Source organism: Onychostoma macrolepis, chromosome 17, assembly GCF_012432095.1.
Source record: "Onychostoma macrolepis isolate SWU-2019 chromosome 17, ASM1243209v1, whole genome shotgun sequence".
Classification (NCBI taxonomy): Eukaryota; Metazoa; Chordata; class Actinopteri; order Cypriniformes; family Cyprinidae; genus Onychostoma; species Onychostoma macrolepis.
In genome coordinates, this window is record NC_081171.1 from 25,430,511 (window position 1) to 25,445,416 (window position 14,906).

General features: G+C 39.0%; 1 protein-coding gene across 2 annotated transcripts in view; it reads right to left on the reverse strand.

The window, feature by feature from the left end:
• Window positions 1-10,075: 10,075 nt before the first annotated feature.
• Window positions 10,076-14,906, reverse strand: part of LOC131522739 (leucine-rich repeat and fibronectin type-III domain-containing protein 2) — a 126,649-nt gene continuing 121,818 nt past the window's right edge. For both annotated transcript variants that reach the window (XM_058748405.1, XM_058748406.1), the window contains exon 5: window positions 10,076-13,747. In XM_058748405.1, the coding sequence (XP_058604388.1) occupies window positions 12,781-13,747 (967 nt within the window). In that variant the 3' untranslated portion in view covers window positions 10,076-12,780. The remainder of the gene's footprint in view (window positions 13,748-14,906) is intronic.

The window sequence follows — 14,906 nt, forward strand, 5'->3', positions numbered from 1 at the left end:
GAACTCTATTGGGGTTAAACAATACGTGTCAGGACCTACTCATTGTCGAAATCATACTCTAGATTTAATATTGTCACATGGAACCAATGTTAATGATATTGAAATTCTGCAGCAAAGTGATGATATCTCAGATCATTATCTAGTCTTGTGTAAACTCCATATAGCTAAAACTGTAAATTCTACTCCTTGCTACAAGTATGGTAGAACATCACTTCTACCACAAAAGACTGCTTTGTAAATAATCTTCCTGATTTATCTCAGTTCCTCAGCAAAGTACCCTATCCTACAGAAAAGTATTAAAAACTGATCTAATTACTTTTCGTCTCTTTTAAAAGAAAACAAACATAACCCCAGGTATTTATTCAATACAGTGGCTAAATTAACACACACACAAAAAAAAATTATCAGCAGGTGTTGACATTTCCCAACAACACAGCAGTAATGACTTTATGAACTATTTTACTTCCAAGATCGATCCTATCAGAGATAAAATTGTAACCCTACAGCCGTCAGCTACAGTATCGCATCAGACAGTGCACTATAGATCCCCTGAGGAACAATTCCACTCATTCTCTACTATAGGAGAGGACGAATTGTATAAACTTGTTAAATCATCTAAACCAACAACATGCAATGTTAGACCCTATTCCATCTAAACTACTAAAATAGGTGCTTCCAGAAGTCAAAGATCCTCTTTTGGCTATTATTAATTCGTCATTATCATTAGGATATGTTCCCAAAACCTTCAAATTGGTTATTAAGCCTCTCATTAAAAAAAAAAAAAAAAAACACAACTTGACCCTAAAGATCTAGTTAATTACAGATCGATCTCCAATCTCCCTTTTCTGTCAAAGATCCTAGAAAAGGTATTATCCTCACAATTATATTCCTTCTTAGAGAAAAATGGTATCTGTGAGGATTTCCAGTCAGGATTTAGAAAGTTTCATAGCACTGAGACTGCTCTCATTATAGTTACAAATGATCTGCTCTTGTCATCTGATAATGGTTGTATCTCTATTAATACAAAGGACGCGCTTCGCGAGCTGTACAGCGCCATCAGCGAACAACAAACAAATAACCCCGACGGCTTTTTCATCATAGCCGTTGACTTCAACCACGCAAACTTAAAGACAGTTTTGCCAAAGTTCTACCAACATGTGAACTTTGCAACAAGGGGAAATAACACACTGGACTTTGTTTAGACAACAGTTAAGAGCGCATACAAAGCTGAACCCCGCCCCCACCTCGGGTACTCGGACCACATCTCTGTTATGCTAATCCCAGCATACAGACCACTTCTGAAACTGGCCAAACCGGTTCACAAACAGATCAAGGTATGGCCAAACAATGCCACCTCAACACTGCAGGACTGCTTCCAGGACACAGACTGGAACATGTTCAAAGAGGCGGCCACCTACAACAACCACACAGACCTGCAGGAGTACACTGAAACTGTGACTGCTTACATCCAAAAGTGCACTGATGATGTGACAGTCACCAAGACCATCACCACACGCGCCAACCAGAAGCCATGGATGACAGCAGAGGTTCGTGGGCTGCTAAAGTCCAGAGATGAAGCATTCAGATCAGGAGATAAAGCAGCCCTCAAAACAGCAAGAGACAATCTGTCCCGCAGCATCAAAAATGCAAAACGGTCATATGCTCAAAAATCAACAATCACTTCACAGACAGCAGTGACACACGGAGCCTGTGGCAAGCTATTCAGACCATCACAGACTACAAGCCCCGCCACAGGCCTGTGATGATGACACATCCTCCCAGATACACTCAACCACTTTTACTCACGGTTTGAAATGCAGAATGACACACCTGCACAAAACTGCCCACACCTCCCAACGACCAGGCGCTCTGTCTGTCTCCAGCCGGCGTAAGGAAGACCCTATCTAGGATCAACCCACGCAAGGCTGCGGGTCCCGACAACATACCTGGCCGTGTACTGAAAGACTGTGCTGCACAGCTGACAGATGTCCTAACAGATATCTTCAACACCTCGCTGAGCCAGGCAGTCGTCCCCACATGTCTCAAATCCACAACAATCATACCGGTACCAAAGAAATCACCTGTGTCCTGTCTAAATGACTACCGTCCCATAGCACTGACTCAATCATAATGAAGTGCTTTGAGAGGTTAGTCATGCACAACATCAAAACCAGCCTCCCCAACACACTCGATCCGCTCCAGTTTGCATACCGTCCGAACCGCTCTACGGACGATGCAATTTCCTCCACCCTCCACCTAGCTCTTACCCACCTAGAAAACAAAGACACTTATGTTAGAATGCTGTTCATTGACTTCAGCTCAGCATTCAACACAATAATCCCACAACAGCTCATAAATAAACTCAACCTGCTGGGCCTTAACAATTCCCTCTGCAATTGGATCCTGGACTTTCTAACCGGAAGACCTCAGTCAGTCCGTGTCGGCCACAACACCTCGAGCACTACCACACTGAACACAGGTGCCCCACAAGGCTGTGTGCTCAGCCCGCTGCTCTTCACGCTGCTGACCCACGACTGCACTGCCAAGTCCAGCTCCAACCACATCATCAAGTTTGCTGATGACACAACAGTGGTAGGTCTCATCAGCAACAACGATGAAACGCACTACAGAGAGGAAGTGGCACAGCTGGCTGAATGGTGTGGCACTAACAACCTGTCCCTCAATGTGAGTAAGACAAAGGAGGTTGTGATGGACTTCAGGAGAAACTCCGTTGATCACCCCCCACTGACCATCGACAGCTCGACTGTGGAAAGAGTCAGCAGCACTAAATTCCTGGGGGTGCACATCACAGAGGATCTCACCTGGTCCACCAACACCATGTCACTCTCCAAGAAGGCACAACAGCGCCTACACTTCCTCCGCCCGGCTGAAAAGAGCAAGTCTCCCTCCACCCATCCTCACCACTTTCTACAGGGGCACCATTGAGAGTGTGCTGACCAGCTGCATCACTGTCTGGTACGGGAACTGTACTGCAGCAGACCGCAAGACCCTCCAGCGGACAGTGAACACCGCTGCAAGGATCATCGGTGCCCCTCCCTCCATCCTGGATATTTTCCTCACACGATGCTCCAGCAAAGCCAATAGTATCGTGAAGGACTCCACACACCCTCCCACAGTCTCTTCCAGCTCCTACCATCAGGAAGACGGTACTGGAGCATCAGAGCCCGCTCTGCCAGACTGCTCAACAGCTTTTTCCCCAGGCTGTGAGAGCCCTGAACTCAAATCACCCCGCCTCTCTGAACCCCCATACAAACCCCTACCTCCTGTAACATGTAACGTGCAATTTGAAGTGTGCACACAGGTGAGTGGGCCTGTACAAACCACCTGTAGTAGCACACTCTCCTCCTCTATGCACTAGTCACTTTTCACACACACTGCTGTGTGTACACAAATCCCACAAAAGAACTCAGTAATATATGTATGTTTACATGCTCATGCACTACAAATCCTCCTGCACTGTTCCCCAGCCAGCTGCTTGAACTCAATGTTTCTCCTTGCACATGTACAGTATTTATCTGAAGCATTCGTATAGTTTGTATAGTTTGTATTTTTTAGTTTGTATAGGTACTTTTTATAGATAGTATATTTATAGTCAAAATCTATCAGTAGGATAGTTGTGTATAGGTTTATATTGTCTTACTCCATTGTTGTATGCCTGTATTTATGTAGCACCGTGGTCCTGTGAGGCACGACATTTCGTTCCACTGTATGCCCCCGCATGTAGCGGAATGACAATAAAGCTCAACTTGACTTGACTTGACTTGATCTTAGCGCTGTGTTCGACACTATCGACCACAACATTCTTTGAATAGACTAGAAAACTTTGTTGGCATTAGTGGAAGTGCATTAGCATGGTTCAAATCGTACTTATCTGACCACCATCAATTTGTAGCAGTGAATGAAGAGGTATCATATGGATCACAAGTGCAGTATGGAGTACCTCAAGGCTCAATACTAGGGCCATTACTTTTCACGCTTTACATGTTACCCTTAGGAAATATCATCAGGAAAAACAGTGTTAGCTTTCACTGTTATGCTGATGATACTCAGCTCTATATTTCTTCGTGCCCCGGTGAAACACACCAAATTGAGAAACTAACGGAATTCATAGTCGATATAAAAAAACTGGATGACGAGTAATTTCTTACTGCTAAATTCTGAAAAAAGAGAGGTGTTAATTATCGGACCTAAAACCCCCACATGTAATAACTTTCAAACTCTTTAACACTGTCTAACACCTGATGGCTTCTCTGTAAATTCTTCGTCATCAGTTAGGAACCTAGGTGTGCTATTTGACAGCAATCTTTCCTTTGACAGCCACGTTTCTAGCATTTGTAAAATTGCATTTTCTCATCTTAAAAATATATCTAAATTGTTCCCTATGCTCTCAAAGTCAAATGCAGAAATGTTAATTCATGCATTTATGACCTCAAGGTTAGATTATTGTAATGCGTTATTGAGTGGTAGTTCTGCTCGCTTAACAAACTACAGATGGTACAAAATGCAGCAGCTAGAGTTCTTACTAGAACCAGGAAGTATGACAATATTAGCCCAGTTCTGTCAACACTGCACTGGCTTCTTATTAAACATTGTATATATTTTAAAATATTGCTAATTACTTATAAAGCCCTGAATGGGCTCCAGCCCAGATAGTGGATCAGGACATAGAGATGACCTCTACAGCCCTGAATGTCAGCGGAGACCAGGACAACTAGATGAGCCCCAGAGACAGATCCCCAGTGAAGACCTTGTCACCTAGACAGCCATCGACGATGAGAACACAGGAACCAGATAAGTACTCTGCACAATCTCACTTTGCCGCAGCATGGAACAACCTTCTGGTTGGTCTGGCCAGAGGAGAAATTGCCCCCTGACTGAGCCTGGTTTCTCCCAAGGTTTTTTTCTCCATTTTGTCACCGATGGAGTTTTGGTTCCTTGCTGCGGTTGCCTCTGGCTTGCTTAGTTGGGGACACTTAATTTCCAGCGATATTGTCGACTTGATTGCACAGATACTATTTAAACTGAACTGAACTGGACAATGACATCACTGAATTCAATGATGAATTGCCTTTAATTGAAAATTGAGTGTTTACTATTGTCCTTTTGCATTATTGACACACTATTTTCCTATTTGATACTGTAAAGCTGCTTTGACACAATCTGTATTGTTAAAAGTGCTATATAAATAAAGGTGACTTGACTTGACTTTCACAGACAGATTGTTTCGCTCCATAAGACATTCATATATCTTCAGGAGCCACAGTTCTAACTTTGTGTTCCCTGATGTGCTTTTCTTTTTTTGACTCTCATAGCAAATGCAGCTGCTGAATTAAAATTTATGAATCACCAAGGACCACAGTTTCAGCTAAAAATTTTACTTTACTGTTCTACTGAAGAAAAAGAACATCATGGATGCTAGTCTGCAAATTTTCATTTTTATTTTTTTTTGTCTTTTTTTTTCTCTTTTTCATGACATTAATCAGTTAATTAATACAATTTGTTATAAATACTGTATTTATATTTATAGTATATTATTATTATTATTATTTATTTTTATTTTTTTCAGTGCATACACACACACTTGGATAATGACATAAATACACACGAGTGCCTTCACACGCAGCACACACACTGTTAGTGTAAGCTGAGGTAATGTTGACATTTCTCTTGACTTAGGACACATGGCAGCCTTTTTAAATAACTGCTGACCTCCTAAGATCTGACATAGTGCTTAACCTGTTGTAGCAGTATACTTAGTGTGTAAAGGACACAGTTTGAAATTAGCTAAAACATAGATATGCAGTCGATGACTAGCTTCTTAGCTTATAAATACAAGAAGAATATGTTTTTCATGGGTCATTTAGATTCTTTCCCCCTCTATCATGACACACTTGTGCTCAGAGCTTAATCCAGTCAGTAGTACAAGCCTCTTCTTGGCTTGCTCCTAAATTACCTCATTCTTACCTCTGAAACAATCTCTTGTTTACTGGTTTGACCTTACTCAACCTGTTAACTGTGCTTGGGAACAACATAACTTTTGAAGGACTCTGAAAGCATTCTATCTACTGAGACCCAACAGTCTGGGGTAAATGCCGCAATTCTGTGAAATGTGGCACAGCGTTGCAAAGGTCAGCACAACAAACCCTTCAAGAACGACAGATACCAACCCATGGAGAATACTTTAAGTAAACTGAAATTTCTGTGTACCATGTTGCCCAGTACAATAAACAAACATGAAATACTGAGAAACATGCTGTAAATTGGACTTGATGTTCTGCACAACCCAGATAATCTACCTACTAGATTGTTCCATCTACCTACCTCTAAACACTGTTTGCGAAGATTATAACTGTGTGAAGTATTGCTAATCTTATTATCCTACAGATTACATGTGTTAAAGTCTTATTCTGTGGCCTGGCCTGCAAGAGTCTCCTTCCTGGTAAGAAGGGCAGTGCTGACGTGAGTGGACACTCAGGACCCTGATTAAGCTTTGAGAAGAGACCTTGTTCTAATCAGAGGAGAATTATTTCCCATTTTAATCTCTCCATCTGAAAGAGTATTTCCTGTTGGATTTCATATCATATCATCACTTTTTCATAAACGTCAATGATTTGCAGACAAGTTTTTTTTTTTTTTTTTTTTTTTTTTTTAATTTCTGTCCTTCTTTTGTGCTGTTACAATTACCCTACAATTAACCCCCCAAAAAACAGTTTGCATCATGTTTGAAATGCAAATTTCTAAGTACTCTAAATTATCAAAAGGCCTTTGAGTATAACTCTAAAAATGTTCCACTTAGGTTGTGGTACACGTGTCATTTTGATGTAAAACCTTTAATGTTTTTTTTTTTTTTAACATAAGAATAACTTTTATTATTATACTTGATTATCCATCAGGTGTCAGAAAAAAAATAAAAATAAAAAATCATGTTAAGATATGATAAATCATACTTTTGAGGAACAAAATCATGATATTTGTACAGGTCTCAACGTTGTATTGAATTGCATTATACCCCCCCCCGCTTATTTATATGCATTTATATATATATTTATTTGTTTATTTATTTATTTATTTATTTATTGTAGTCTTCCCAGATATGTCTCAACACAATCCTGTCTCTCAGCTCTGCGGGCCATTTCTTTAACCTCATGGCTTAGTTTTTGCTCTGACATCCATTTCAGCTCTTAAGCTTTATATTGACAGGTGTGTGTGCCTTTCCAAATCATGTCCAATCAACTGAATTTGCCACAGGTTAACTCCAGTCGGAGTATAGAGACTTCTCAACGACGATCCAGTGAATATGGAATGCTCCTGATCTAAATTTCAAGTGTCAAAGCAAAGGGTTTGAAGACTTGTGCAATGTCATTTTTTCAGTGTTTCCTTTTTAATAAATTTGCAAAGCTGTGATAAATCTGGTTTTTGCTTTGCCATTATGGTGAGTGGAGTGTAGATTTCTGTGGGAATAAAGGAAATTTAAAGCAGTTTAACATAATAACGCAACATAACAAAATGTGAAAACAATGAAGGGGTATGAAGACTTTCTATAGGCACTATATATATATATATATATATATATATATATATATATATACAGGTGCTGGTCATATAATTAGAATATCATCAAAAAGTTGATTTATTTCACTAATTCCATTCAAAAAGTGAAACTTGTATATTATATTCATTCCTTACACACAGACTGAAATATTTCAAATGTTTATTTCTTTTAATTTTGATGATTATAACTGACAACTAAGGAAAATCCCAAATTCAATATCTCAGAAAATTAGAATATTGTGAAAAGGTTCAATATTGAAGACACCTGGTGCCACACTCTAATCAGCTAATTAACTCAAAACACCTGCAAAGGCCTTTAAATGGTCTCTCAGTCTAGTTCTGTAGGCTACACAATCATAGGGAAGACTGCTGACTTGACAGTTGTCCAAAAGACGACCATTGACATGTTGCACAAGGAGGGCAAGACACAAAAGGTCATTGCAAAAAAGCCTGGCTGTTCACAGAGCTCTGTGTCCAAGCACATTAATAGAGAGGTGAAGGGAAGGAAAAGATGTGGTAGAAAAAAAGTGTACAAGCAATAGGGATAACCGCACCCTGGAGAGGATTGTGAAACAAAACCCTTTCAAAAATGTGGGGGAGATTTACAAAGAGTGGACTGCAGCTGGAGTCAGTGCTTCAAGAACCACTACGCACAGACGTATGCAAGACATGGGTTTCAGCTGTCGCATTACTTGTGTCAAGCCACTCTTGAACAACAGACAGCATCAGAAGCGTCTCGCCTGGGCTAAAGACAAAAAGGACTGGACTGCTGCTGAGTGGTCCAAAATTATGTTCTCTGATTAAAGTAAATTTTGCATTTCCTTTGGAAATCAGGGTCCCCGAGTCTGGAGGAATAGAGGAGAGGCACACAATCCACGTTGCTTGAGGTCCAGTGTAAAGTTTCCACAGTCAGTGATGGTTTGGGGTGCCATGTCATCGGCTGGTGTTGGTCCACTGTGTTTTCTGAGGTCCAAGGTCAACGCAGCCATATACCAAGAAGTTTTAGAGCACTTCATGCTTCCTGCTGCTGACCAACTTTATGGAGATGCAGATTTCATTTTCCAACAGGACTTGGCACCTGCACACAGTGCCAAAGCAACCAGTATCTGGTTTAAGGACCATGGTATCCCTGTTCTTATTTGGACCGCAAACTCGCCTGACCTGAACCCCATAGAAAATCAATGGGGTATTGTGAAAAGGAAGATGCGATATGCCAGACCCAACAATGCAGAAGAGCTGAAAGCCACTATCAGAGCAACCTGGGCTCTCATAACACCTGAGCAGTGCCACAGACTGATCGACTCCATGCCACGCCGCATTGCTGCAGTAATTCAGGCAAAAGGAGCCCCAACTAAGTATTGAGTGCTGTACATGCTCATACTTTTCATATTCATACTTTTCAGTTGGCCAAGATTTCTAAAAATCCTTTCTTTGTATTGGTCTTAAGTAATATTATAATTTTCTGAGATACTGAATTTGGGATTTTCCTTAGTTGTCAGTTATAATCATCAAAATTAAAAGAAATAAACATTTGAAATATATCAGTCTGTGTGTAAGGAATGAATATAATATACAAGTTTCACTTTTTAAATGGAATTAGTGAAATCAACTTTTTGATGATATTCTAATTATATGACCAGCACCTGTGTGTGTATATATATATATTCAATAACAGCCTCAGCCTCTTTCAAGCCTTTATTGAAATGTGCCTCACAAACCATTAAAATCAAACTCAAATCATCTAGGACCTTGTTAAATGTAAACTTCACCTACTCCTACTCTTTCATCAAGCGGCACAGCATCAAGTTTAGCAGACTTATTTTTGGCAGAATAAAAGGACTTTTAAAAGGACGTTTTGGAATGGTTCCAGTATGAAAGTTCCAGTATGTTTTCATAATGTAATAAGCTCCTTTATTTAAAATAAGATGAAAGGAAAACATGATTGTTCCTAGCTAGATCCCTTTAAATAATTATGGACCATGGTAAATTAAATGTGCACATTAATTAAACTCTATGGGAGGTATCTGAGGCAGCAGACATAATGGATGACAAGTATGTTTGATATGAGTTTACACGTCATAGAAAGTGTGCACATCTCCGTGGGCTGCGTGTCATATTTTAATGTGTTATGACTACTACAGACTACACTCAGTTAAGTTTATTGTACACCCTATGAGTTCCTTCATCTGATCTTTGAGGATATCCCCTCAGAATAAATTTGTTTAAATGTACATCTTGCTAAAACTATGTGCTCTTTTTGGTGAGAATGAAATCCCCAACTGCAATGACTCAAGCCAGACATGAGTAAGACAAATTTTTCTGTTTGAGAACACCTTAAGGCAGAAAAGCAGCGACAATAAACACACACTAAACTAAATAAATAATTAAAAAAATAAATAATTAAAATAAAAAAATAAAAAATAAACATTCTGGGAGGCTGAGAAGCAAGTAGACAAAAAACAGACAGTTTTAAATATTATGAATTCTGTGTGTTTATCTTGTTGTAGCAAAATCTTTTGAGCACAGAAATGGTTTAGAATGATTTAGTCTCTTTTCTTTTTTCTACAACTCCAAGTGAAAAACGCGACTATGCTGCTTCACATTTATGCGTATGTCAGAACAATACGTTAAAGCACCTTCTCTTTTTTTTTCTGACCAGGAAAATAAGAGGATCACTGTACAGAATACCATCATACATTCTTATATAATTTTTATACAAAAAAGTCATAGAAAGAATCGTATTACCAAGAGCAGTAACAAATTATAAACAATGGATGTTGCAAATCTAGAATGTGGCTTAAATGTTTAGTTAAAAATAAAAATACTGCTAATAATAATGAAAAAAATAAAATTAAATGAAATAAAAATAAATAAATAACTGTATGTTATGTTTGTTTATCCACATCTTTCTGTATATAATATAACAGTAACAGTAAAACATAATCAAAACCATATACAGTGACATTGTATCAGACAAACAAAAAGGCAATGAAACTGTTAGCTTTTCACAAAATAGAAAAATAAAGATTTTTTTTTTTGTTTCAAAATAAGAAAAATAAACATTGCATGTAATGATCCTTGGGGTAAAACATCCTACGAACACAAGATCTATAGTACACACGTAACAAAATGAAATAGCCATTTTGATGTCTGAAATTCAATTTAACACGGGATTGGATGGAAATTTTGAGAAGTCTAGATAATTTATTTTAAATATCAGTAAAACAAAATAATGTCTTATATTTAGGAACAAGATAAAGGAAAAGTCATAGAAACCTGACCTTACAAAATTCAATCTGATTTAATACTGCATCCTCACCCAAACTCGTGCCCACCTGCCTCTGGACCCCCCTATGCAAGACAACAATAACAATATTTTGTTGTAAAGCCTTACACTCGTAATAATGTTTATGACTGCTTTAAAAATTCCACTAAAATGTACCAAAAATGCACTATAGATGTGTTCATAGGAAGTATCACCACGTTTTGAAATGGTAAAATCAGAGATAATGACTATACATGATTTTTTTCCCAGGTCTTTACCATTTTCTTTTGTCATTTAATAATCATGTAACTAACACTTTTCATCTGAATCAACTTGCACTGCACTAATAGCAAGAGAGTCCCTTTGGAGCAACCTGAGGTTAAGTGCCATCGCTCAAGGGTACAATGATGATAGAGGAGCTCAGTTTTCCCCAGTACATGATTCACCTCTGTGTGAAATCAAGCTTGCCACAACCATTTGGCACCAATAAAGGTTTCTACACAAAACTGTGATCCAGATCCTGTCCTAAACGTCTTTCACAACATACTGTGTAGCGTAACACTCTGACCTATATTTCAGGCTTAAGTCTTGAGGGGCTTGTTGTGGAAAGTACAAACGTAAATCACCAACACTAACAAAGTAATCTTAACACAGTGTTAGAAAATGATCATTGAGGGGGCAATTACCATCATTACAGATCAGAAAATCATAATAATAATAATAAAAAAATATTTTGAAAGCATATTCCAAGGGTATGATTATGCCCTTGGAATATGCTTGCAAAATGTAATCTAGTCAATTATTCACATAGTCATATAGCATGGTACTTTAAAGAATACTGTGGTTTTACAGTGGTGCCATGTCTAAATCATGTTGGTATAAACCATTTTTTCAATTTTTTGTACTAGGGGATGTCGAACAGAGTCTCTTTTTGGTTGGGTATGCAATATATTGGTTGGGTATGTAATATGTAGTAAATATCTCTTTGCATAAATAATATGTACCTCAGACAGGCCAGTACTGTGCTGTATCAGTAATAAAGGTACTAAAGTACTAAAATTTGCAGCGATCTGATCAGACGACAGTCAGCTTTCAAACTCTGAAACTAATAACAAATGTGACAGATGTACTAATAAACTTAAAAAGAGGCACATAATGTCAAGAAACATCATAGACAATTAGCAGATTATAGTTTGCAGATTTGATTATGACAAATAAATCTTCCTGAATTTTAGATTTGTATTTCTCCTCAGTGTAAAATATGTTTACAGGCTGTACTGTATTCTTCAGTTGTTCAGGAAAAAATGTGTGTGTGTGTGTGTTGGGGGGGATGGGGGTGGTCAATACTAGAAATAACTTAAAAAAAGTAAAAATGACAACAGAATAAAAAGAACCTACAAAAATTCATTACATTTGCATTTCTTTCTTTTTTTTTCATTTCACTTGCTAAATGATGTAGTCCTGTCTCACGGGAACGTTTGGTCCATTGTGATGCACATCCACTTAGCTGAAGAAAATCCTCTTGGCAAACTGCAGTGCACAGTCAGATAAATTCTCTATTTTATTCCCCCTGCTTTTCTGAGATACCCCCATATCCCTTGTTCTTGGGTATTTATTCATATCTGCTTTAATGTTTGAAGGCAACTGGAGATATCCTTCGTCCAGCTCTCAATAAACAGGACCAGCCCTGGCCTCGGCTGCTTGCCAAGCTCAGACACAAACCTTTGAACCTCTTTGTGATCAAATGAACAGAAGGACAATATTGACATGGAAAATCATGCATTACACAGTCATGGCCTCTGCTGAGGTGTCTTTTCATTACAGCCATTTAAATCCTTCTTGACGTCATATGATGCAGCAAGTTCTTATCCTTTTCACCTGACGAGTTCGGAGAATAGGTTGTTTTTTTGTTCGTTTTTGGCAGAGCTAATCCGATATCCCTGTCAGACTGTACTCTCCATGACCCACTCAGAGCTATCAAACATTGCCTTATCCCCTTCTCCCTCACTCTCGTCGCACTGCAGGAGCATGCCGTTGACCGAGAGACTCCTCTTAGTCCAAATGTTGCTGATGCGCCGTGGGTAACTAAGGCACTGCGAAGCACCAAAGTCGCCCATGTCGAATGAGTGGCTGCGCTTGGGCTTGTTCTCTGATGGCAGCATTACAAGCTTCCCAAGATTGGAATCTCCCCGGCCTAGCAGAGGCTCCTTGTCAGTGGGTGGTCTCATACCCATCGCCATGGTCCCTGAAGAAGATGGTCCTCCTGGATCTCTTGCGGGAACTCTCAGGTCCAGAGAAGCAAATGCCCCAAGCAGGTTATCCAGGTTTGGTCGTGCCTTAGTTGATGACTGCTTCCACCTGTTGGGCAAGGTGTTAGAATCCACATGTCGGTTGTAAGACTCAACTTTCTCACTTCCAAGGGAGTCAGCCGAGGAGGATGAAGAGGACGAGATGCTACTCTGCAAGGAGCCACACTTAAACTCCACCACTTCATCTCGCATCACTACTACAGTCTTTGGAGCCTGAGGTGTAGGAGCACCGTTGTTTAGTCGCTGTGCCGCCTGTGGTCTCCCATTGGTCTGGGAGTAGGTATTACTTACCGTCACCAACTTTGCAACCTGCAAGCCACTGTTCACTTTATAGCGTACCATAAGGATGACGATAAAGACCAACAAAGTAGCTACGATTACTCCACCAATCACCAAGATCATGGTTCCTCCTAAAAACTGACTGTGCAGCGACTGGCAGCGGGGGTACTCGTCACGTGTCTCGAACTGCATGCAACCCACTATGTTTGTCGCAGTGAGTGTGGTGGCGGTGTCTTCCCAGATGGCCAACACGCATAGGTCATACTGCATCCCTGGCATCAGGTTGTTGACCAAGAAGGATTTGCTGATTGCCGGAATCATTCTGTGAACAAGAAGACACAGACATTGACACTGACTCTCAAGGTTCAACAGAAGACTAATCATTAAGTAGATGCAGTAGATTGAAACCAGAGGTATGTCATGCTGAAGGTGGTTATTAAAGTGCACATACTGATTGCTCATTGCTCATGATGCTCTGTGCGTTGGCAGAAAACAATCAGTAATCCTTTTATTATAGTGAAAACTTAATTACTTGGAAAGTGCTGATCATATCAACCTTGGAAGTTCATTTAGATGAAATGATTTTTAAATGAGGTCTATTGTGCAGTCAATGGAGCCAGAGATAAAAAGCAGTTGTTTTTGACTGTCAGGAAGCAATGTGGGGATTACGTAAATATCACTATTTAAAAATGTACTTGACGCACACGCAACATTCTTGTCAACACTGAACCATTAAAACATGCAAAGCATTTATTTATTTTTTAATGGTAATTTACTAAATATTGTTTTGGAAAGGGGGAAAAATAAATGAATACAATTTTTCTTTTAGGTTTCTGAATTGGTTAAGAGGATAGATCTGACTTAATAAAAATCTATTTCCTTAAGTTCATTTTATGTAGTACTTCAGCACTCGACCTCCTAAAAAGCACCTTGAGTACAGAGGGCATGTAATCACAAATTATCTTTTTTCTAACTGCATTAGCTCATCATTATCTGGTACATTCTTTGCAGATACCTTGCTGTGGATGTAGACTGAGAATACTAATTAGAGTGCAATCATTTACCTAACTACCCTGCTCTGAGAAGGTTAAGTAGTTGAAAAGGAGCGATAGAAGTGTCTGAGGCTATTTTCAGAATCTGGGCAAATAGACGACAAACTGTACAATTATGTGCATATGGAGATATTTCCAATTTATTTATTTTTAAGCCACAAGCAATGATAAGAATAATAATAATAAAAAAATAATATAATATATGTATGTGCATTTGTCACTGGGGTTCAATGCAAAATAAGACATTAAAATAGGAATCAAAATTAAAATAGGAATAGAAAATTGGAACCCAAAAATGAAAATTCTGTCATCATTTACCTACTTAAATAACCCCTATGATTTTTTGCCATGGAACACAAAAGTAAACGACTGTTTTCCATTTTATTTTTCATGCAGATTAGAGAACAAATCATTATTTTGTGTCGGATC